Here is a 24579-nt window from a genome sequence, read left to right on the forward strand (position 1 = left end):
CACATGGACCCTCCTGTCTGGCTGAGGTTGCAGGGTCTGGCTGCAGTTCCTGTCTACCTGGATACCTGGTCCTTCCTGCAGAGCATCTTCCTGGCTGCCCCACCCCTCAGAGGCTCACATGAGGCTGACCTTAGGCAGCAATGAGCATTCATGGCACAAGCCCCAGTGCCCCTCAGCAGGGCTCCACCAGCAGAGACCCCACCTGCCAGCTGGGAACAGCCTGTGCTTCCTGCAGGGCCTGGACCCCAGGAGGGTGGCGACAGACAGAAGGCTCCCTTACAAAACAAAATGATTTTATTTGGTCCTTGGAGCCTGAGTGGGAACCGCCTGTGGAGCCTTGGACAGGGAGGGACTGACAGCTGGTACAACAGCCTGCGTGTCCAAAGAGCTGACCGTATTTACAGGGTTAAAAACATTCACAGCTCAGAGGAAAGGAGGCCTGGGGAAGGGGGAATGTTTCTCTAGGTGTAAAAACCCACGACCCCATGGGATGCGAGAGCCGTGGGCAGGCTGGCTGCCTGCTGCCCGGGAGCTGCAGGACAGAGGTGGCCGGGCAGGGGACTCAGGGAGCTGGATTTGTGTCCCTGCAGCAGACAAGAACTCTGGCCTCAATACACAGCTGGGGGGATGCTAGACAGGTAGGCAGCTCAGCTCCCGGGCTTCTAACAGCTATGCCCTGTTATGCCCATGATGAGCTGGGCTGAGGCCATGGGATGGGACTGGTGCAGGGTGTTGGACCCTGGCTACCTGGCCATGGTCAGGATGCTGAGGACAGAACACCTCGCCAGACAGCAGGGCTGGCCCAGCGCCCCAACCCACTGCCCGTCATGGCTTCGATCCTGGTAGATGCTCCAGGAATTGCATAGTGTCGCAGGAGGGGCAGCTAGACAGGGACCCCTCTGACCCTGAGCCCTGGCCTGTGGCCACCAGGCACCTGCCTCCTGAGGTGCACTACTCAAATGCCAGGGCTCCAGGGACCCCTGCTTGCCTTCTTGAGGCAAGGAGGCTGGCTGGCTCTTAGGGCAAACTGAGGGGAAACTGCACACCTTGAGCCCCACAGGGGGGTGGTCCCGACTCTCCATGGGGTCTTGGCTCCTGACCCCAGATTTGGTTTTGTGAACAGAGCTCTTGGTTGCCTCTCCCTGGTAGGAGACCCCACACTCACTGTGAAGGGGCAGCCCCCATTTTGGCCCTGGCCACCTGAAATTGTCCCCAGGTGGCAGGTCAGAGTGGCCAGTAAGCAGCCTGTCCAGTTCGAGGTATTCTGCTTGGCAGCTGGGAGGCCTGGCCTGGGGACTGAGGGGCTGGGAGGGGAGAGGAGGGACAGGGCAGGGGTGGGGGGCCCAAGGGAAGCTGCGCCCTGAGGCTGGTGGCTCCCTAGGTGGGGTCCTGAGATTCTGGTTCAAGCGTCCTCCGTTGGGGTCTCCCTCATAAAGTGCGTGTGAGAGGCAGTGGGCAGTCCACACACAGCCCTTGCCCCAGGACGCAGCAGTCACAGCGGCCGGGGCCCATGTAGGCCAGCAACTTCAGGTGTGAGTGGGGGGCTGTGGGTGCCCCTGGAGGCTGTCCAGTCGCTGAGGAAGGCCTGGGCTGCCTTGCGGTGTGCCAGGCGGTGAGTAATGGAGAAGCCTGCATTGCCTTCCAGCTGGGACAGGATCACCAGGACCTGCCTGGGGGAGAGGGCTAGTGAGGACCAGTGGGGGCCTGGGGGTGGGGTGGGGCCGGGGGTTCCCACCTGTGTAGGGGCGGCACGCTGTCCTGGGTGCGTAGGCTGCCGCGCGTGGACACCACGTTGAAGCTGTCGGAGCAGTCGCACTGCACGTGCAGGTAGGCCTTGGGGTGCCGGTTCTCCACCACCACGATGAGCCCCGCCCAGCCATGTGTAAGGTAGTAGCAGGTCATGCCCTCGCGGCCCTGCACATAGCCAACATGGGCAGCTGCCCCCTGCCACAGGCCTCCCTCCACCACACAGGGACCTCACCTACCTCGTGCCGCTCTCCCCGGCTCTCAGTGAGCAGGATGATGGCGTCCGCCAGCGTGGTGGGCTGCGCTTCTACTGGCTCCACCATGACTAGCCTCGAGCTGTACACCGCAAGCACGTGGCCAGGAGGCTCAGGGGTACCTCGCGGAACCCCTGCAGAGGGACTGGAGGCTGTGGGGGAGCATGTGTGAGGGAGCTGGCAGCCTTCCTGCAGGGTGGGCCTTTGGCCTCTGAGGGAGGGGCCTAGGGTCTAGGGGAACCATTACCCTGCATGGTGGGGGGCCCTGGTGGAGTGGGACTCCAGTGGTTGAAGGCACAGCACACCACTGCGTACTCTCCGGGCTCCAGCATGACGTCACAGTTCACAAACTTCTTGACTGCTCTCTTGCTGTGGGCCAGGAGGCGGCCCAGGCTTAGGCGGCCACCATTGCCGAAGGTGGCCCGGAACACCAGGATGCACAGATCCAGGAGGTGGCTGTCCCCCACGTCCGAACGCCTATGGTGGCAGACGGCAAGCTGGGGCCTTGTGCAGTGCGGCCGTGGACCCATCCTGACAGAGCCCCCTGCCTGCTGCCCACCTGCTGCCCTCCTGGAAAAGGGCGAACTCCAGCGAGGCTCGCTCTAGCACCGTGAGTGCCGTCACGCCCACTGGCCCGCTGGCTGAGCTGGGGAAGCAGCCCTGCACCCGCGCCTCTTGCCAGTCTGAGTGCACCTTGCAGATGTCCACAGAATCGAAGTACCTGGGTGGCAAGAACAGGCTTCTGAGCAGAGTGCAGCCCCATGCCCAGCTCCAGGATGCGGTATCCACTTCCCAGCAACTACCCACAGGCTCCCAGCTCACTGCCTTCCAGCAGCATGACCACCCCCACCCTATCCCTGAGCCCTTAGCATCTCTTAGACCAGCATCCAGTACCACTGATCAGAAAAGTCCTTCCAGCAAGGAAGCGCTTGTCCTGGCTGCTGTGCTTGGACAGGATGGCTCAGAACATGAGCCCTACTGACCTGGATCCCAGGTCTGTCCAGAGGTGTGGCTCAGAGCCCCCACAAAGGCCAGGACACAGATGAGCTGCTGCCTGCCCAAGATAGCAGGAGAGCTGGCTATGCTCGTAGCCAAAGGACAGGCAGGCAGCCCAGGTACCTGATGAAGTCGCTGTACTCCATCCAGAACACACCCTCACTGCTGCCACGTGGCATAAGCTCGCCCCGCAGGTGCCCAGGCCAGTGTGGCCACTCGTCTGACCAGCTGCCATTCCAGGAGAAACGGCCCCAGGGGTTCCGCAGTCGTAGGAGCCTGAGGAACACAGGGCTGAGGGGCTATGCCTACACCTCTAAAGCTCCCATCCATGTCCACATATGTGGCTGCCCACAGCCAGCCAGGCCATACCTTGAGCCCTGGACATCACGGACATCCAGGATAGAGTAGGCGTGGCGGGGGCGCAGGCCCAGGCTCTCATAGGCAGCATCATCTACCTTCATGTTACCCCCACCACAGGAGGCACCCATGAGGAACCTGTGTGGACAGAATGGCTCGTTGACTGGGATGGGCAGGGGTGGTGAAAAGGGGCTCCTCCCTGCCTTTGGGGCACATGGGTCCCCAGGAACCACATAGGACATGCCCAGGAAGTTTTGACTTAGCCCTCCACCTTGCCTGAGCTGGGGCAGGTGGGGACCATGAGGAAACATGGGGCTGGCTCAGGGATCACACATTGACCAGGGCAGGGCAGGTCTTGAATACCTCCCACGGGCACCCTGTGGGCTAGCACCCCACCCCTGGCTCCATGCAGGAGGCGATGGCCACTGGGCTCTTCCCACAGCCCCAGCCCCACCTGGGGCAGATCCTGGTCAGGCCTCCAGACCATGGCCAGCCTGCGTTGGAGCACCGTGTGAGTCGCAGGTGCAGCTCAGAGGGTGCTGCCCCCCGCTTCTCCCACCGCTCGCCTCGCCTCTCCGCCCAACGCCGCAGGCCATGGCAGCACCCGCCCCTCTTACCCAGCCTCCTTAGAACTCAGCATTTTGGCCCAGATGAGGTCAGTGTCAACGGGTTCCTCGCGGGGGTTAGTGGAGCTGACCTGCAGCGCCAGGCTCTCGCAGGGGGCGCCGGTGAGTGTGGCCAGGCCTTCGATGGCGCGCCCTGCCTGGAGGGCAAAGTAGGAGCCATGCAGCTTGGCCAGCGCCTTCTCGATGAGGGCCACCCACAGCTGCTTCCGCTGCGCCTGGGGAGGGGCTGGAGTCACAAATCCCGCCTCAGCCCATCCCCCACAGGCCCATTGCCCACTTGCAAGGAGAGGAGGAAGCCAGCCTCACACCCCTGCCTATTGCCCACCTGCGAGAAGAGAAGGAAGCCGGCCTCGTCACAGGGCAGCATGTCATCCACCAGCACTGTGGTCCATGTGCCATCCTTGCACAGCCGCACCTGGTAAGCGCCCTCTGCGCACAGGCTGCGGGTGACCATCACCCGTTCGACCAGGTCAGGCCGTTCAGCCAGCACTGCCAGGGCACTCAGAAACCTGTGTGGAGTTAGGCAGCTTCACTAAGTGACCATAGCTGGACCAACAGCCTCACCATCCTCCCTTGGGCCTGTGGGCCCTTGCCAGGAGCCCAGAGCCTCACCAGCAGTTCCCAAGCAGCCCCTGCAGGATGTCTGAGGGCCGGAGGGTGTGGAAGACAGACCATGCAGTGCTGTGGTCCCTGAAGACGGAGCAGTTGATCTCATGGGGCCGTAGCCACTGCTTCACACGCTGCTGGACGCTGTCGCCCACAGGGAAGCCCACAGATGCGGGCCCTGGGGGGAAGCTATCATCCACAAAGTTCACCTTGTTCTGTAGGGACCATGGCTGGACATCAGGCCAGGAAGGGTGGCCTCACTTTACCTGTCAGAGGCAAAACCTGCCCTCCCAGCAGAGCCCCAGAGCAATGGCATGGGGTCTATGTGCAGCCCAGACTTCAGTGCTCAGAACCCTGATCTGAGTGGGCATTGGGAAATGTGGCAAATGAGTTAGATACCACAGGATGGTGACAGGCAGGTCACAACACTTGTGAGCAAAGGGAGGGCAGCTGTTCTTCCAGCTACCTTTAGAGGCAAGAGGATGCCACCTCGGGCTCAGCCTCTGAGAGCACAAGGGTGTCCTGACCTCCAGTTTCAGTGGGGTCTCCATGTTGCCTGGAGAAGCCCTGCCTGCACCCTACCTTTCTGTGGGCTTACATGCATGAAGGGGCTTGGAGCAGCAGTCAGCAGGTGGGGAAGAGGCCTCTCACCTCCCGGCAGAAGGCCACGATGTCCTCCCAGAGAGCCTTGGCCTCGCCCTCATCTGTCTGCCGCCGCTTCTCCACATGCATACTCTCTCTACGCTTTAAGGGCGCCACAGCCCTGCGCCGGGTCACCAGGAGCTGGGGTGTGTGGCAGGCTGCACAGTGCTTGGCCCGGGGTGCGTTGAGCAAGGTACAGGCAGGGCAGGCCCATTGGCCTGGACGCTCAGAGAGAAGACTGGTGGCCTTGTGGGCAGAGGGGCCAGGTCTGTCAGTCCCACAGTCTGGACAGTGGGTGGGGGGTTCACTGTGCTCCTGGAAGCCATGAAGCTTAGAGCAGCCACATACTGTGCACCTGGGGGCAGCTGTGGGGTTCCTGAGTGTGCATTTGGCACACGACCAGGTGGTGAAGTCGGGGCTGGAGGGACTGGCGGGTGTGTAGCGCACAGTGTCCCCAGCTAGATCAATGACATCACTGCCTGGGGAGGGGCTGCAGGCCTCACAGCGGGCAAGGATGGTCCCTGGGGCCACCTCCTCCTCCAGCACACTTAGCCGCTGGCCTGAAAGCAATTCTGCCAGGCGTGAGGCCCCAGCAGCCGTGGCCCGGCCTGGGCCCTGGGGGGGCCCTTTGGAGCCAGTGGAGGAAGAGGGCTGAGCAGCCTCAGGCACAGGTGGCTGAAGCTGGGGGGGTACTTCTCGGCGGCTTCGGGGCACAGGATTGTTCTGCAGAGTGGGTGAGAAGGGGCTGAAAGGAGGTACCCTGGGAGCCTCCTGGTCAGCAGAGGCTGGGCCTTGGCTGGTGGAGGGAGTGTCAGCCTCAGCACCTTCCCCAGGGAGCACTGGCTGGGGTGGGGCAGGTACTACATGGAAGCCTGCGGGGGCCACAACCTCGGGTACCACCAGGGCTTCTGGGGGGATCCTGGGCAGTGACAGTTTCCGGGGGCCCCCACAGGCAGAGCAGGAGCTGGCCACGGGTGTATTGTGCAATGTGCAGCGTTGGCAGGCCCATCCACTTCCAGGCTCTACCCCCTCCTCCTCATCTTCTTGCTCCTTCTCCTCAGTGCATCTTCCAGCTGGCTCTAGGGCCACTATCCCTGCTGTCCGCACAGAGCCTGTCTCCTCCTTGCAGCTGCCTTTTGGCTCCACCAGGATGGTGGGTGGTTTGGGCAGGACCCCATTGATGATGGGCAGCAAGGATGCTCCAGGCACAGGCTCTGGGGTGAAGCCACACACCTCGCAGGCCTCCTTGCCCAGGAAGTTCCGGAATGTGCAGCGGGCACAGGGCCACTTCTGTTCCTCTACGCTGAGCCGCAGGATCTGGTCCAGGTCAGGCTTGTGCCGAGGGGCCTCACAGATGGAGCACTGGCGCTGGCCAGCCGGGTTCAGGAAGGTGCAACGCGCACAGGACCACTCCCCAACCGCGGCCATAGACCCAGGCGAGTGTGTATGGCTGCAAGGAAAGGCCCTGGTCAGGGAAGCTCCTGTGGGGTCCGTGATCATGATGTTCTATAGATGGAAGGACACCACCCTCCCAGGGAGGGCTAATGGTCCTGGGGGAGGCACCTGCCTGTGACCGCAGAACTGGTAACCTGGTGTGGTCAATGTGGGGTTAGGCTGTGCAGTGCCCAGAGCTCAGGGGTGCAGGGGAGCTATGGACAGAGACAGAGGGTCTACAACCTCTGGCCCTCCCTTCTGTTAGCTAGGCAGTGATAGTTATGGGGGTATTGCATGAAGTCTGCCCGAGAGGGCTGCTCAAGCACAGCTGAGGCTGCAGGACAGATGCTATGTGGGCCTGCCCAGAGGTAGCACTGTTCTGAGGACAGGGCACTCCCTCCTGCTAGGTGCTAGAACCAGAGGCTGAGCTTAGCACGCAGAGGGAGGCTGCCTACAGCCCTGAATGCAGCTCCCTGTGTTAGGAGGGTTCCTGGGCCCCTGGCCTGTTTGCTCCCCAGGTCAAGTCCCTGCTACTCCTGGATGGAAGGGGAGGCATTGGGGCCCAAGGCAAGGTAGGAGGGATGTACTATGACTCCTCCAGGGCCTCACCAGGTCCAGGATTGGGGGTAGGGTGGGGCCTGTGGGGCTATGCCAGGGTGAGGGGGTCTCAATACTACACAATATCTCTTAAACTGACTGTAGCTGCTCTGCCTGCAGGAAAATCAATTATTCTTTATAGTGAGGCACAGGCATGAGGCACGAAGCTTGGGCTTCTAACCCTTTTGGTTTAGGAAGAATAAAAACTCGCCTCTTTTGGGGGGGTGGGAATTCTCCCCTAGCAACACAATTGTTTCCCAGAACCCAGAGGACTCCAAAGCAGATTCTCTGTGCAGGCAGAGACCCTGCAAGAAAGGTAGGTGGAAGTGTGACTGGATTCACATGGCAGAGGCACTTGGTTGCCCTTGCACACTGTCCACAGTGTACAGTGCAGGGCCCAAGTGAACAGAAGGGGCTCCATAGAACCCTGGGGTAGAGAGGATGCACTTGGCTGGATTCAGAGCCCAGGCCAGGCAGTCCATTTTGACCTGGGATTCTATGCTCATAAACACCAGAAAGACTTCCTGGAGAGAAGAAACCTGTCCCTTTCCCTCTTCAGAGAAAGGCTCATGGTCGAGGCAAAGAGTGCAGCATAGGCAGACACAGAAACATGCACACACATGCAAGAACACATACCAATGGACAACTGGCTCCACCTGCACACCCACTTGGAGCATAGTCAAGCTGGGCAGTGGGGACCTGTGTGGGGCTGACCCTTCACAACCCACTCCTCAGGAGGATTTTCCAGAGAGAAAACAGACTGATGCAGCATTTGACATCACACAACTCTCAGGGCAGGGTGTCTTGGCCCTAGGTCCCTGGTCAGCATAGATTTGAGCAGGAAAAACCTCAAAAACAATAGTGTGGGGGTCAAGTCTCTGTACCCCTGGGAGCTGGCTAGCATAGCCAGTGCCCAGCTTATATCCAGGTATGGTGTCTGCTAGTCTGACCAGCATCTGAGAGGACATGACAGAGCTGTCCTGGAAGATGAACTGAGTCAGGAAGGCCCTGTCCACAGTTTGGAAAGGTTTAAATGAAAACAGGGGTAAGGTGGGAGGAACAGAAAGCAGTGGCTTATTTGTGGCTGGGAGAGGCCTAAAGGACCAGGGATTTTGAGGGCTGACCACTTCTGCATGACATGGGTCATGACATGACATGAAAGGATGCAGGGCCAGCACAACAGCCAGGAGAAATGATGGGCCTATCCTTCAGCCTCCTTGGCTCACTTGTTCTACTGCCCATCACTCAAGGCTACTCTCCATTTTGAAGGATCTGGGAAGAGACAAAGGACTCAAAGCCTGAAATCCACAAAACATCAGTAGACAAGGCCAGAATACTACCAAAGTGTATAAGTAAAAGCCTGCATCAATTAGCCACTTGAGTGGCTGCGGCAGGAGGACTGCAAGTTTCAGGCCAGCACTGGCAACTTAGTGAGACCCTGTTTCAAAATTTAAAAAATTAAAAGGGCTGGGAATGTAGCTCAGTGATAAAGCACCACTGGGTTCAGTCCCCAGTACCACACACAAAAAAGAAGGTACTTCAAAATTCTCAAAATAAAATGCTCCCAGATTACACAGCACACAAGTTCAGACCTGAGGCACTTGTCCTGGAGGACACAGAAGCAAATCTACCTTCATAGGAAACTGGCTAACAAGAAAAGGAAACTGAGTCAACTGCCAGAAAATCAACACAGAACACCTGTTGTGCCCTCAGTTCCCTGGGCCTTGCCAACACTCAGTTCTAGCTGAGAAGGGAGGGGTACAAAGTCCACCCGACATAACCAGGAAATGAGTGCTTGGAGCACATAGAGACTGCACGTCCTGGGCTTTCCTCAGGAAGAGATAAATGAGACAGGTGTCCCATTCACAGGGCCTTAGTCAAAGCCACCTGACTTCTGGTATTGGGCTTCTGGGGCAGCTGGCCCAGCAGGCCACACTGAGACAAATGCCCCTGACTACCTGTGCAGCCCAATGAGTGACCCTGCCAATTCCCCAAAGGCACCAGGCTTGGTTTGGTGGCTCTCCATCTGTATTCATGGTAGATTCTGCCCTGGGGGCTTCCACCAGACACTCTCAGGGGGACAAGGGCATGTCACTCTTCCTTGGGCTGGCCACAGTCCACAGCCTGGTTGGCCTTTCTGGGTGGGATGCATCCTCCTTATCTTTTTCTCTAGGTGGCCAATGTCTGAACCAGTTGCTCACTAATTAAGCACTTGGGCAAGACACTGGACACAGATATGGAGTTAGCAGAGACAGAGATCTGCACACTAGGCTCTCCCAGGCTGAGGTAGTCCGTGACTTCCTTATCCTTACAAAGGACTACCTGAGGGGGCAGTGCCTGCCTTTCTGGGCATTGTGAGAATTTACTCAAGAAGGCAATGTGCCCAGGTGTACCTCCTCAGAGGTGTCAGGAGTTGTCACTGCTGCCACAGCCCTTCCTGGCCCACTGGTGTCCTGTCAGAGCTGGGAAAGGGTCTGCCAGACTCCCATGCCTGTGCTTTGCTGCCTGCACATGTGTGCTGGAATGAGTCCTGTAGGGCAGTCACAGTGTAGTCTCAACTCCTATTTTCCCACCATCGGCTGTATCCAGCTTCCCCACACTGCCCTCTCCAGCCAGCAGGTCTATAGATTCCTCAGGTCTTTAACAGCACTTCCTCCTGATATGCCTTGGAGGCTGCTACTCGCTGCTGCAGATAGTAGGCCTAAGACCAGGCCTCCTTGCAGTGTGCATGGGAACAGGCTATCTGAGAGCAATGGCCCCAAGGGAGGTGTCTGGTGGTCAGGGTGAGTGAGGGGGTAGGGGTGTATCTACGTGCACTGTGAGTGATCCTTCAGGCCAAGACCTAAAGTCTCACAGCAACACATCTATGCTCTGGGCACAGCCTTGGCAGTACAAAGGGCACACTCCAGAGCCAACACCTGTGGTGCTAGTCTGGGGTTTCAGCTTTTCCTGAATGGCTACCGCCATTCTCCTGACAGTTCCAGGGAAGACGGGCCTGGGACAACCAGTGTCAATGCCCAGGGAGCATGATGGCTGAGGCTGCCTGGAGTCCATACCTGGATAGCCTTCCTGAGGTCTCCAACTCTGGCCCTGGGGTGCATGAAAGAGCTGAGAGGGCCTCTCCCTCTGGAAAATGGGCAGGGGAGAAAATGCTTTTCTCTATATTTCTTTGTGATGCTTAGATATTTACTGAATATGTAGAATTTCTCTTTTTGGTACTGGGGTTGAACCTAGGTGCATATCCCAGCCCTTTTTATTTTGAGTCAGGGTTTTGCTAAATTGCTGAATCTGGCTTTGAACTTGGGATCCTTTTGCTTCAGACTCCTGAGTCACTGAGATTACAGGACTGTACCACCACAATCTGGTTGAATGTGTGAAATTTCTATGATGAAAAGAACTATGCTAAAGTAAAATTTGTAAGTATGACGTTAAAAACAGATTTTAAAACCTTGAACTTCAAAAAATAAAAATTTGAATTTTTATCAGCACACATGAACTTAATCCCACCCATGCAGCAAGCATGTCAATGCTCATTGCTAGAATGCTGCCTGCTGATGTAACAGATAATGCAGGTCAGCTGTAGTGGCAGCCAGCCTCCACCCAGGCTCAGGGGTTCTGCTCTTAATGATGTCTTTTAGAATATACATGCACGGAATACAAAGATGTATGTGGACAGATGAAAACACAAGAAGATGCTCAACATCATTAGCCACCAGGGAAATAACACTGCACAACATAATAGGTAGTTAGAGTAAAAGAGACTGACCCAATGAACACTGTCTAACATGGGGAAGTGCAAGTAGTGTAGCAGGTTCTCAGAAAGTTCCATAAACTCACTGTAAGCCCCAGTAATTCCACTCTAGGATAATCTACCCAAGAAAAAGGAAAACACTTGTCAACACACAAACTTCAACATGAATGTCCACAGCAGAATTGTGCATAAAAGCCAAGAGGAAACAACCCAAGTGTCCATGAGCAGAAACAAGAGGTGGGCTATACTAATGACAGACTACTGCTCAGCAAAGAAAGGAATGGAATCTACTGTTGGTGCCAGGTGTTGCCTGAGGATTTCATGCTGAGGGAAGCAGCCAGACACAAGGCCACATGCTGCATTTTTGGAAAAGGCAGACCTATTGTCAGGAAGCATGTCAGTAGCTATCTGAGGCCAGTGTTGGGGGTAGGGATGAGGGTGTCTGCAAAGGGGACCTCTTTCAGGGGCAGAGATGCTGCAAATGGGTTTGTGAGGATGTTTGTACAAAGCTACAAACTGAAAATGAACCACACTATTAACAGATGTTAAATAAAATATGTATAGGGGGCTGGGAATGTAGCTCAGTAATACCCTGGGTTTGATCCCCTCACTGCTCCCCAGCACCTGTGGTGCAGATAAGGGGAACTGTAACATGCTCCAATGCCTTCTTGTGCAAGAGAAGCAGTGCTATTTCCACCAGTGGCCACTGTCCTCTCTCTGCACCTCAAGTTCCCTAGTGGCTCTCATCCATTAGGGTAAGTCTTAGACAAGACACTTTCCTGAAGCCTCACTGATCCCCTCTAGCACCCCCTGATTCCTGGTCTGCCAGGAGCTCAGACTTCTGTACCAAAGCTAACCCTGGAGGACAGTTTTCCATATGCGGCCCACAGCTCCATGTGGCCCACCCCTTCCTGTGTCTACAAGATGGCAGGCAGGTAAATGAGCTGTCTGTGGAACCATGGTCAAGTACTGCATTGCAGTTGCCTCAGATTGAGGGACAGGGATGTGTAATCTCAGATCAAAGGCCTGGGCTCCCAAGAGAACGAAGCTACTGCTACCATATCTACCCCAAGGCCCCAAACCTCGAGTTTGGTGAGCATCAGGCCATCTCCACACCAGCAGCAATGACATGCTGTGTGGAGGCAGCAGATGTAGGCCTGTCACTGTGTCCCCATGCTAGAGCAGCAGCACCACAGGCAGGATTCAGCCCTGAGTCCATGGGATGCAAGCCAGAACTCGTGTGTGGGCCAGCCTCCAGGTTGACAGCCTCTACCTCCCAAGCTAGTCTAGAGACATTTTTGGGGGGGTAACTGGGGATTGAATCCAGATTATTCTACCACTGAGCCACTTCCCCAGCCATTATTTTTCAATTTTGAGTCAGGATCTTGCTAAACTGCTGAGGACAGACTTGAACTTGTGATCTTCCTGCCTCAGCCTCCCAAGTTGCTGGGTTTAGAGGTGTGCACCACTGCACCTGGCTTCCAGATAGCGTTCACAAGAGCAGGCCACAGGAAAGAAGTGCCCAACAGTGGGATCAGCAGCACATCCTGGCCCAGGAGGGTCCCAGACCTTCTGGGTCCAAAGTGGAGATAACTCAGAGCCTGGATGCCCTTGGCCTTCAGAAGCAAGGTGCCCAAGACCTGAGAAACAGAGGCCCCATCTCTGAGCATGTGCCTCTGCCAAGGAGGGACGCCCTGAAAAAAAGAGGCCTCCTTCCTGAGACCCTTATGGGGCAGCCCTTTCCCACCCTCTTACCTTCGGGCCCGGGGGCGTGGGTGCTGCCTGGCAACCAGGGCACTCCCCCAGATGGGCCCCCCAGGGCCATTCCTACACCAATCAGCCGCTGCCGGGGGCCCTGGGTATGGTGGCCCCCGGGGGAAGCCGTGGTCTGACTCAGTCTCAGTGGCCAGGGAGGAGGCGGAGCTCCCCATGGCCCCTCTGATAGCGGCCACGCTGAAAGCCAGGCCTGGTCACCTTTGGCCGGTGGCACACGAACAGGAGCATGGAGAGAGGAGAATGCCCACGCCGGAGACAGGGTAGCCGGCTGGTCAGTGACACAACAAAAATAAACACAGAGAGAGAATAAAGAGAAAAGAAACAGTGTGATTTACAGATGAAGCCCTAGATCCTAGAAGGGTTTCCCAGCATGCCAAGTAGCTCTGAGTGTGGGGACAGGCAGGCACAGAGACCTGGGCCTCACCCTGAATATTCAATACCACAGGCTCCTCCCAGAGCCAGGCCCCACAAGGGGTGGAGGTCAGGTTCGAAAGGCTAGCACCCGACAGAGCTGAAGTACCCCTCCATCCCTCGGCTCAGGGCATACTAGAGTCCTAGGATGTCACCTTGCCCTGCCCCTGAAATCCAACAATCCCCTAATCACTTGTCTCTGGTTTTCAAAAGTGTTCTATTCCTTAGAAAAGGGGTCACATGGCTGGCTTTGTCTTGTGATGGGGCAGAGACCACAAGGATGGCTAACCAAAAGAAAAGGAGGGAGCTGGCAGGGTTGATCCAGGCCTCAGAGAAGGGCACTTGGAGGCCCCAAGAGTTAGAGGAAGGGCAGCAGCTGGCCACACAAACCCACATGGCCCCAGACCTGGAGAAAGACAAAAACCCAAGGTTGACCAAGGCTGAGGACAGGGCTAGCCCTCTGTCTCTCCTCCAGAAGAGATTTACCCCAGGGGTGACCAGAAGCAAGCCTCACTGGGACCTCTGCAGATGGATTGTCTGCACTGTGGGAGAGACCATCTTATTATGCCCACTGGGTAAGGGAGGTTGAAAATAACCCTAGGAGGACCTTCTGAGGCTGACCTACATTGAATACCTGGTCCAAGCTGGGCATCTGGGCTGCCTTTCTGATTGGGTTGATCAATAACAGCCTTGTGTGGCCACAGTGGTCCCTACCCCTATACCTGATGTTATATGACAACAGTCCTTTCCCTGGCTTCTGCATAAGTCCAAGGGACACTAAATCTGGTCAGGGTGCAATTGGGGGAAGATGGTTTACCAAAACAAGGTGCTACATTAAGTATCCTTGGTGCACAGGTAGCCTGGGGTGGCCCTAGTAGCTGCTCCTGTGTGGTAGGCAGATGGGCTGCATGGTGCCTTTGAGTCAGAATGATGGCAGGGAGGACTCCCAGCACTGGGCCTAGCCCCTCCCAGACACCCCCAAGCCACAGGGCTTCAATCAGAGCCAGTCGAGTTCCCTGTGCAGCAATAATGTCCGCCTGACCGCCATCTCCCTCAGAGCGTGAGGGGTTGTTTTTCCTAAGGGGCTGGGGAGGTGGATGGGGTGGGCGCTAGCAAGTCCTGTGGCTGCTCAGGCCTCTGCCCATGGCAAACCAGGCACTGAGCACACTGGTGCAGAACAGGGCTGCAGACCATGGCTTGAGGGTCAAATCCAGCCTGCCAGCAGAACAATGATGACATTTTTATCTGACTGGAAAAATCAAAAAGAAAACAACACTTTATGGGAGGTGAAAATTATGTGAAATTCAAACTTCAATGTCCCCAAATACTCATACTGGTAGAGGCCAGCTCATTTATTTAGGCGTCACCTGTGCTTTCAGAGATCATGTGGCCCCCAAATCCAATGTTTCCTGTCTATTCCCTAAGGAAGGCCTGGGCAGCCCAGGCCAGAGCAAAGCTGCACAGGTTCCGATGCCCTACAAGCCACCCTTGGGTAGCAAGAACTCCAGCTCCACATATCTAGGATGCTTTTTTGTTAAATATTTTTAGTAGTTATAGATGGACACAATGCCTTTATTTTTAATGTGGTGCTGAGGATCGAACCCAGTGTCTCACACATGCTAAGCAAGTGCTCTACCACTGAGCCACAACCCCAGCCCTAGGATGCTGTCTTGACAGCATAAAATCATCTTACAGGGCATCACTGAGATCCTGAGTTCCCTTTCTCAAGCTCTCTGGACTGTTATCGTTAAGCTTTTCTTAATGTGGACATGCCACCTCATGGGACTCAAGGCCCATGTGTGCTGGTGGCTTCTGAAGGGGTAGCTAGCAAGCAAGCATAGCAGTGAGCCTGTGGGTCAATTTTGAGGATCAAATTCAGCCTGCCAGTTCCCGGGGCCGCCACTGCCAGGGGAAGTCCAGCCAGTAACCCAGTGTCAGTACCACATTAGCAAGCACTCCTGCCTCTCCTGAGGTTATACATCAGTGGCAGAGCAGCATGGAACAGAAAAGGAACAAAGAGCTCCTCCTTACAGGAGCCTCCATGGGGAATGGCTCTGGCATTTCTGGTGCTTCCCTCTTGCAGTCAAGCCCTGAGTTGATGGTGAGTGGAAGCCACATCCAGTGGAAGAAACTACTCACAGCCAGGTCCTGAACTGGTGTGTTCCAACAGCGGGAGTTGCCCATACTCACTTTTGAATATAGGAATTGTGCACCTCAGAGGCCACCTGCCTGCCTTGAGGGGCACCATAAACCCTGCCCTTGAGGATGCTATGTGTGCTACTAGAAGCACAAACTCCCGCAAGGCCCCACCTGTTCCCTACTGGTCTCTTAGCAGGCCTGGGGCAAAGATGGTGTCCACCAGTACAGGGGAGCACTCTGGCCTGAACATATCTCTCCCCTGAGCTCAGAGGACACCCTCCCAGAACAGGATCCAGTCTGGGGAAATTTCCCAGTGGTAAGGCAAGGAGGCCTGTTGGCAGGGGCATGTGGGGATCTTTCTTGGAGGACAGGGACAACATAGTCCCTTCTTGCTGAGTGCTCAGAAGAAAAGGAACAAAAAGGCACATGTCTGTAATCCCAGCAATTTGGGAGGTTGAAGTAAGAGGACCAAAAATTCAAGGCCAGCCTCAGCAACTTATCAAGACCCTGTCTCAAAATAAAAAGGACCAAGGGATATAGCTCAGAGGTAGAGTGCCCCACACCTGTAATCCCAGAAGCTCAGAAGGCTGAGGCAAGAGGATCACAAGTTCAAAGCCAGCCTCAGCAACGTAGCAATAGTGTCTCAAAATAAAAAATAAAAAGGGCTGGTGATGTGGGTCAGTAGTTAAGTGCTCCTGGGTTTAATCCCCAACTTAAAAAAAAAAAAAAAGAGATAGAGTGCTCCTGGGCTTGATCCCCAGTACCAAAAAACCCAAAGGAACAGAGGAATGGCAGGGAAAAGTGATGAAGACTCTGTCCTGGCTGACCTCAGTCATTCAGGGGACTGAGGCAGGAGGACTGCAAGTTCAAGGCCAGCTTGGCCAACTTGGCTAAAGTCTGTATCCTAGATAAAATAAAAAAGGCTGTAGCTGTAGCTGTAGCTCAGTGGTAGAGAGCTTGCCTAGCTTGGGTGAGATTCCTGGGTTCAATTCCCAGTATCACAGAACAAAACAAAACCCAACCCCACCCTCTGTTTGCTTCCTGGGACACAGCTTTTAGTCCCAATCCTGTTCATGCCACCTTTGGTGGGTAACCCCATGTGTGGACAGCTGTGCAAATGCTCCAAAAGTCCTCCTTTAGGGAGGTTAAGAACTGTACTCAGGGCCTCCATAGGCATAGGGAGCTCAAGGAGCCCTGCCTGAGCTGACGTTCCTCTGGCTCTGGCCAGCCTTCTAAAGAGGTGGTGGTCACCCCGGTAGTCCCATCCCACTTGCCCAAGGACACTGTGGATGACACTTTTCAGGCAAAGGGACTGGGACACACCAGCAGATATGCATCATTTATGAGGCAGCCCTCAAGGAGTGCCCAGATTCCCATCACAGCTCCACGACTAAATAATCTAGGGATAGAGTGGGATATTTTACAAAGTAGTGCTGCCCACTCTATCTAGATGTAACAGGAGGGTGAGGGCCTCACACAGAGCAGAACACAGTCCCTCCCCATATGACAGGCCTGAGTTGCCTTTCTCAGGGCCATCCACTGGGCAAAGGTCGATGCTCTGGCAAGTGCCCTCTGTGCTTGGCCCATCATGTGTTCAGCAGACACCAGTGGCCTTTGCTGTGTGCCAGACTTTTAGGTACTTGGTCATGGCAACCAGTGATGCTCAGAGGCCCCTGAGGGTGGCTCACTTTCTCATTGCTGTGAGACTTAAACACTTTTCAAAAGTCAGAGTATAATGATATGCAAGCCTCTGGGCCTCAGTGGGAAAGGAAAGGTGTGGTGAGGAAGAGATGTTCGGTCTCAAGGCCTGGTAGACTCCCTGCATCAGCACAGCCTGGGTTCTGCACCAGCCTAATCCTGGGACAGCCCCAGCCAGTTCCTTCAGGGCTTTCTTTTGGAAACCACTGCCCTAGTTTTAAATGGGTCAGCAGCCTATATCTGGTCTCAGGGAAGCATGGAAGCGAGGCCACCAGTGCCCTGAAAGGACAAGGTACTAATTACCCTGGTGCTACCTGCCCTTTGCCCCAGGCCCAGGGCCCACACTGCAGTAGCCAGAGTAGGGTGACATCACCTTCTGCCTGGAACTGCTCCCCAAAGCTGGAATACCTCACTCCCAGAACAACCTAGGGATGGTACCTAGCAAAGGCCAGGAAGGTGCCCACCCTATCCTGTGCTCCTGATGTGTGTGCAGGCAAAGGGTCCCCAGTGCCTGTCCTGTCCTGCTAATCTGTGATACACGCTGCCAGGGGAGAGCAGAGAGAAGCACAAGTTGAGCAGGACAGGACCCTGTTTCCTAAATCTTACAAAAGGCCATCTCGCCACTGTTTTAACTGCAGCAGCTCCAGTAACACCCCTACCTGGAACAGGATGTGGGGGACAGCAGGAAGAGTGGCAGTCCCAGCCCAGCCTGACACCTATTACCATGCACTATACCCCAGAATTGCACTCACCTGACCAGGAGGACCCCAGGTCAGATGTGACACCAAAAGTGAGCTGCTGCCTGGGATGATGTTCTGAGCTGTTTCCCACAGCTTAGGGACAACTGGAACCAATGCCAACTACAGAAACTGTGAGAGGAAACAAAGCCTTTGCCTTGTAAGGCGGAAGGACCAAGTACAGGGAGTGAACCTTCCCTCTCATCCCTATAAGAAACCAGGCCAGGACCCACCCCAGGGGAGGACTCAACTGTGACCTCTGCCCCCCCAGAACTGGCAGGTTGGTATTCCCTGGGGACAAGTGGAGAGGTTACTCCCCAGGGATGTCAGCTCCCTGGCCAGGCCCCTCAGGGCTGGAGGACAAGGGGAAGCTGTGTCAGGGTTTGGGGCATGCACATGCTCCACACCAGTTCTGCTCCGGCATCTCTACTGGGTACACAGAGGGACACCCCCAGATAACAGGAGGACATCCAGGAGAGCAAGGTGGTGTCTTGGAATGACAAGACCATGGCCCCAGTCTTGGAAGCATGGTTTTCCTAAGGGGGGGTTCCCAAAAGGTGGAGAGAACCAGAATCTGTCAGGGCATAGCAGTAGGTCTGGAGGGATTTTGGAGCCAGGGAACCAATGAAGGGTCCAAGGTATCAGTCATAGAGAGGGGTCCTCACAGCACCCCAACCCCGCTATTCCAGTTTTATAGCCCAAACAATCCCATAAACAAACCACAGAACTTGGGAGCTGAATCCAAAGACACCAAGTTCCTGCTGCATTGCTGCCCTAAGGTCAGTACACTCCTCCAAAAGTGTCTGGACTCTGGCCTGGGAGTGCCATACAGTCTTTGAGTTTATTTGTACAGGCCAGACTCCTGGAAATGGTCCTTACTGCCCATGTGGCCCAGGCCCTACCCCCCATTAGGGCCCAGAACCACTTGGAGGTTTCACTGTCCTACCACAGCACACATGGATGAGGGCCCTTTCCTGTTAGGAACTCCACCTGTCCCACAACTGAAGTAGACCAGGGACCTGGGGCAGCATGGTGTAGCTGGCTTTTCATTACCCTGGTGTGAGGACCCTGACCTGTCTAGTCTAGTTCTAAAGGCCTGTGGTCAATTCTAGACCAGCCAGAATGGGCAAAGGAGACTGTTCAAGATCCTGTCTTGACTTGCCTCGGCCTGGCACTGCTACAAGGAAAGACCTTGGGCAAGAATTCAGGGGCAGAGCAGCACCATAGACCAGCACCAGTTGGGGAGGGAGCTTGGGCTGCCAGGAAAAGGTGCACAGGTGGCAGCAGGGCTCTGGGCAACAACAATCCCAGTTCTGTTCTTCTCAACACCTGATCACCATGGAGGGACCACTGTCATGGCACTCACTATCCTATCCTTCCTTGGGCACTCTGCAGTCTCCTGCACCGGCTCAGATCTTGCCCTGTCATGTGAACAAGGGACAGCGGATACCACCATTCACTAGAGCAGGCAGGATGCTGTCCACCTCAGAGAATGAATCACGGAGGTTCTGAGAGTAAAATTCCACCTACTGAAATAAAAGTAGGAGCACTTACTTTCTGCCAACAAACTTGGGAAGAAGCATGCCCTGTCCCCTCATCCTCCCAAGATGAAGCTTTCCCACCATGTGCTACAGGGCAGCTCTCTTTTAAGTTCCAGATTTCTCCAAGTACGTCCAATCTTAAAAGTTCAGCCACTAGCTCAGGAAGAAAATCAGGACTTAACACTGCATGGTCCATGAGACACATGGTCCACGAGACTCCCCACTTGCCTAGGAGACCCAGGGGGCTGGACTGAGAACGTTGGCCTTCTTCAGTATGAGAAGAGATGGGTTTCCTGAGCAGCTCAGGACAGGAATCTGGAGGGTCATCTATATACTCATACTGCTGCATCCTAGGCAGGGACAGGGGGTGATACTGCATGTCTTTTTGTGTCTTAAGAGACGCCTTATTTATGCATTGTGAAAAACATTATGCTCTTCAAAACGGTATTGTCAGGGAAACAAGCACATAATTAGGATTTTAGTTCACAAGTTCAATATTGTTTAATGTGGAATACTATTTTTAACAGAGGAAAAAATATACAAGACAAGCACTTGGTTTGTGTGTATATGGTGCTGGGGACTGAACAATGGACTTAAAACATGTGAGCCAGCCCTTTTTGAGACAGATTCTCAGGTTGCTGAGGCTGGTCTCAACTGCCTCAGCCTCTGGAGCAGCTGGGATTACATGCATGTGCCACCATACCTGGTTGCACTCTTGTTTTTCGGCACTTTCATATTTCTTTCTTGTCAATGGTGGAAGGAAAACCCTGGTCTGGGTGGTCTACTGACCCCATTGGTAGCAGAACAGAAATTCCAGGGGCACCCAAGTCCTCCAATGGCCCCAAAGAAAAGCAGACAGGGAACTGTGGGAATACAGAATCCTGTTCCACAGTAGATCTCTTGGCACTTTCTTGCCTAGTAAGTTCTGGCTTCTCCATAACCACCTCTCCAGAAAGGCAGAGATTCCAAATAGCTCCAGAATTTGCTGTCATTCCCATTAAAAGGGCATGGGGGTAGGATTAGACAAGGAGCAGAAGTCCAAAAAATTCAACCTGCCTGAGTAATTAATTCCAAAGGGCAACTTTTTCAAGGAAAGTGGAAGAGGTTCCCTCTGCAGTGAAGCACATTGCTTTCCCAGAGGAGCCAGAAGCTGCAAGTCCTGTCCACAATGAGCGTAGCTATGATGACATTTTCAAACAGCAGTTATCAACCTGTTTTCCCCCTAATATCCTGAAGCCTTGTCCAGGCATGTCCTCCAGTCTGACCACCATGGAATTGGAGGTAGGGGCAGTAAAACCATGACAGTGTGTCTGTTTGCCTGGACGGGAGCAGAGTCCAAGGCACATGTCCCACATGGTCTCACAACACACAGACTTGAGCAAGCCTGCCTCAATGCCTGGTGAGCCTTGTAGGAGGGATAGTCACATCATTGGACAACCATGCAGCAGAATGCAAAGGGACAGGACTGTCCAGGGCTATATGGCCCTTCTGGTCTTTGCACCAGGCTAGGGTGCCTCTCTGTCCTCCCATAGCTCCCATTCCCTGTACTACATGGGCCTGGCAGCAGGCCCTGTCCTGATGGCACCATGCAGAGAGGCCCATGGAGTGACAATACTGTGACTAAATAGGTCTCCAAGCCCAGCCTAGTCTACCCACAGCCTTCTCTGGCATCTTCCAGTGACACGAAAGAGTCACAAGCCAGCAAGTCGATTCCTTAGACTCAGAAACAAGCTGTGGTCATATGATGCCACCCCTTCCCCATTTCCAAAGAGGCTACAACGTTACAGGAACAACCCCTACCCCCACCCTCGGCTTCAGAACCCAACTGACCCAGAGCTGCTGTGTGAACAGCTGACTGAGGATGCTTACTGGCCACCTGTTCAGTGCAGGGCTGGACAGAGCTGGGAATGGGGCCTACTGAGACAGAAATAGGACCCACCCTCTAAGTGTTTGCACCCAGAAGGGGAGATGTGTGAAACAGGAATGCTGCCAGCAGAACCCTATACAGAGAGCCAGTACAACACTGGAGCCTGACAAAGACCTTCTGGGCTCTCTTGGCAGGACAGGGCATGGGTTAAATAGCTCTGAAGATCAAGACACAGTGGTAGAGCCTGTGTCCTTGCTGAGAAGTTAGAGATGAGTTAGGTTTTTGGTGAGAGGGAGTGAGGAAGTAGGGTGGGGAAAGAGAACACCACATGGCACCTCAGGATGCACCCATGGTACCAAGTGCTCTAGTGGGTGTGGAAAGGGTACTAGAAGGTCCTACAGAGCTACAGCAAACCAGCAAAAGAACCAGAGAGCCCCCTTCCAAGGACCCAGGGCAGAGTTCAGAGCCTGCATGTGTGATGAAGAGACAGATCAATCCCACAGCTGTGCCTCACAGTTCAGGATGGCCCCCAAGGTCAGAATGAGAGTGAAGTGGCAAGTCACCAGCATGCCTGCATTTCTGTAGGTTTGTTTCTCAAAGAGCCCAAATTGTTTCCACTTAATATCATTTGCCTTCTCAGTATCTGTCCCTACCTGGTGCAGTGAGCAGAGACATCACACTGAGAGCTTAAGGGCTGTACCTGGGGCTGCTCTGTCTGAATGGCCATGAGGACGAACACCTTCCTTCAGGCTCTTCACAAACCAGCTCATGAACTGCATGTAGTTTCTGGAGGTTTTCAGGCCAGCAGAACCCTGGCTGGCCTGAAACAAGGAGGTTGAAAAGTAGCCTTTGTGAGTCAAAGACCTGGAACTCCAGTTCTCTCCACCCTTCTCCTGGCAGCAAGTGCTATCCCTCAGCTTGTTTCCCACCTGTTAAGATGGGAGTTACCAGAGTGCTGCGCCACTGCCTGGGAAGAAGCCAGGGGGAGGTTGGTGTAGGCAGGGTCTGACACGCAGGAGCTTCCACTATCATCAATACCAGGCAAAGCCTGTCTTCCCTTTGTGGAGCGGCAGAGGGACCTCAGGTTCCCCGGTAGAAAGGCTGAAGCTTTCACACAGGTGTAGGGTCAGGGGCCAGAACCAGGCTTCCTTTAAGACCCACCTCTCTTGCTAAGCTACGGAGTCCTGGCTGCCCCTGTCGGCGCCGGACCAGGGAAACCCAAGCTCTTGCCACTCTTTGCATTTAGAAAGTCACTAAAGCTGGACAGGCAGGATTACCCCTGGCCGTCGGCACGCTCCACACCGGTGACTCACTTCCGCAGCCTTCAGCCCAGGGCCGAGGGGAGCTCCCGGGAGGAGTGCAGGCCCGCAGGCAACCAGGGATCACCCAGGCCTGGTCTCGGGTTCCTGGCCTCCCGGCTGCTTCCGGGTCCTGTTACCTGCGGTCCAGTCAGGGTCACCCGGCCGCACGCCGGGCCTCCCTGTCAGGCCCAGAGCAGGTGCCGGGGACTCTCTAAACGCCCCGCCATCGCCAAAGTCCCGCGGGGAACAGGGAGGCGGCGGCGCGGGTGGCCGCGGGCGCTCCAGCGGCCGCCCCAGAGTGCCAATGGCCGGGACCCCGCGCGGCGTCCTCGTGCCTGGCCGGGAGAAGAGGGCACTCAAGGACGGGCCGGCGCCGAGGCCGCCAGCGCGGGCCCCACGAGTGACCCGCGCCGCCAGGCCCCGCGCGACCGGCCGCCCGTGGACTCACCTCCGCGCGCCGGCGGCGCCTCCTCCGCGGCCGGGCGGCGCGGGGCCCCCCGGCTCCCCCGAGAGGCACGCGCGCCGTCGCCGCCGGCTGCGCCGCCCCGCCGGCCTCGCGCGCCTCAGCCGCGGAGCGCCAGCCCTCCCGCCAGCCGCCCTGCACCGCCTCCGAGCGTGGCGCCCACGGCGACGTGCGTCAAAGCGCACGCGACGCCACGAGCGCGCCGGGCCGGGCTCCCAGAGGGCCGCGCGGCGCGCGAGGCAGGCCGGGAGCTCCGCCCGCGCGCGCTGTAGACGTGTTCCGGCCCTGAGGACCCGGGGTCTGGGGTCCTTTGTGAGTCAGAGACCTGCTCCACCATAGTGGGGGTTGGCTGCTGCGGAGCTGGGGTCGGGGGTCCGCTGCTGCGGAGCGGGGGTTGGGGGTCGGGCTCGGGCGAGTTCCAGGCGGCTTGGCCCTTTGTTCTCTGCAGCAGGATAGCTGTGAAGGAGGCAGGGAGCAGAAGCTGCAGCCAGCAAGTGTAGCTGAAGGTATCTGAGCCTGCCAGGGACCTTGCAGAAGAGGGAGACCAGAAGGATGGCCTACCTGGACCTCGGGAGAGCTGCTGCTTGTGGTCCATTTTTGTAGCAGGATGACGGTGTTTTACCAGTGAGAGAGAGAGAGAGTGAAGTTTGCTCCATAAAGTCAGAACCCATCACAGTAGGACCTGCAGGTACAAGATCATGCTCCTGGGAGGATATTCATACTTCAGGAGAGCCAGTGAGCCAAAGTTGCGCCATCAGACTCTCCAGATACTTCTCTGGGATACCATACCTGTTGGGGAGGATGGTGCTTTTGGCAGTCAGGATAGACTGTAGCCTCCTGAGTGCTCTGAGGTGACAGATTTATCTGTCCTGTGATGCTTGTGATAAGGAGGTCACCTCCGTCAATTTGGAATCAATCAGCCCCAGGCTGAGGGTTAGGCAGTCCACACCAGGGCACCCTGAGGTAGGAGATACACCCACTGCAGGCCAACAGGCTGCCTGGTCAGGGAACTAAGGGGCACTAATGGGCACTCTCAAGTGACTTGGGCAGGCTCTTGGCTTCCATGTGAGAAGATGGAGTTGTGGGTGGGCTCTCAGTGGCTGTGGGCCCTTTCCCTCCCCAGCCTGTTGGGTACCACCTGGGTGGCTCCCTGGCCAGAGGCTAGCGGCCTAGCCTGCAGAGTAGTATGTGCCTTGTGGCCTCCTAGCCAGAGAAGCAGCTGAAGGAATGCCTGATGGTTGAGGTTCCTGTTAGCTCACTGCTTGGTTTCCTGAGCCAGACTGTGGAGGTGAGGGGAGGACAGGCACAAGGACTGTCCTCACATGGGAGAAAGCGCATGAGGAGCAGTCTGTTAAGATGTTGGCTGTGCAAGGAGGGACACAACAGGGCTCATCTCTGGTCATCTGCATTCATCCTGAGTTTTCTGAGGCACTGCCTCATCAAGTTGACTCTGTTCTGTGCTAGTGAAGTCCTGGCCTGAGGACAACTTAGAAAAGGGGACAGACCTGAGCTGCTGCCACAAGACAGCTGGTGGAGGACTGGAGGCGGCTATCTGCGGAAGCAGCCAGTATCTTCCCCAGATTAGCATGGGGCCCAATATGTGCAGGCTTCTGGGGTCAGCAGTACTGAGACCCAGA

At 55.8% G+C, this 24579-nt stretch overlaps 1 protein-coding gene across 1 annotated transcript; it reads right to left on the reverse strand.

Moving 5' to 3' along the window:
* Nucleotides 1-276: 276 nt before the first annotated feature.
* On the reverse strand, nucleotides 277-22827 carry Capn15 (calpain 15). The gene is made up of 13 exons (XM_076840944.2): nucleotides 21879-22827; nucleotides 12765-13053; nucleotides 5237-6677; nucleotides 4592-4800; nucleotides 4305-4488; nucleotides 3971-4194; nucleotides 3366-3491; nucleotides 3116-3272; nucleotides 2560-2717; nucleotides 2248-2477; nucleotides 1986-2152; nucleotides 1736-1914; nucleotides 277-1670 (listed from the first exon to the last, which is right to left on the reverse strand). The coding sequence occupies exons 2-13, from the start codon at nucleotides 12938-12940 to the stop codon at nucleotides 1493-1495; spliced, it is 3429 nt and encodes a 1142-aa protein (XP_076697059.2). The 5' UTR covers nucleotides 12941-13053; nucleotides 21879-22827; the 3' UTR covers nucleotides 277-1492.
* Nucleotides 22828-24579: the final 1752 nt, after the last annotated feature.

The sequence above is a fragment of the Callospermophilus lateralis genome, chromosome 19 (genome assembly GCF_048772815.1).
Source record: "Callospermophilus lateralis isolate mCalLat2 chromosome 19, mCalLat2.hap1, whole genome shotgun sequence".
In the NCBI taxonomy this organism is placed as follows: domain Eukaryota; kingdom Metazoa; phylum Chordata; class Mammalia; order Rodentia; family Sciuridae; genus Callospermophilus; species Callospermophilus lateralis.

What these genes read in the sequence shown, in the direction of transcription:
- Capn15 (XM_076840944.2), bottom strand. Translation starts at nt 12,940, where the DNA reads ATGGGGAGCTCCGCCTCCTCCCTGGCCACTGAGACTGAGTCAGACCAC. An exon ending in CCACGCCCCCGGGCCCGAAG is followed by an intron (nt 6,678 to 12,764) that starts GTAAGAGGGTGG and finishes CTTTCCTTGCAG; the next exon opens with CCATACACACTCGCCTGGGT. An exon ending in CTGAGTTCTAAGGAGGCTGG is followed by an intron (nt 3,492 to 3,970) that starts GTAAGAGGGGCG and finishes CTGTCCACACAG; the next exon opens with GTTCCTCATGGGTGCCTCCT.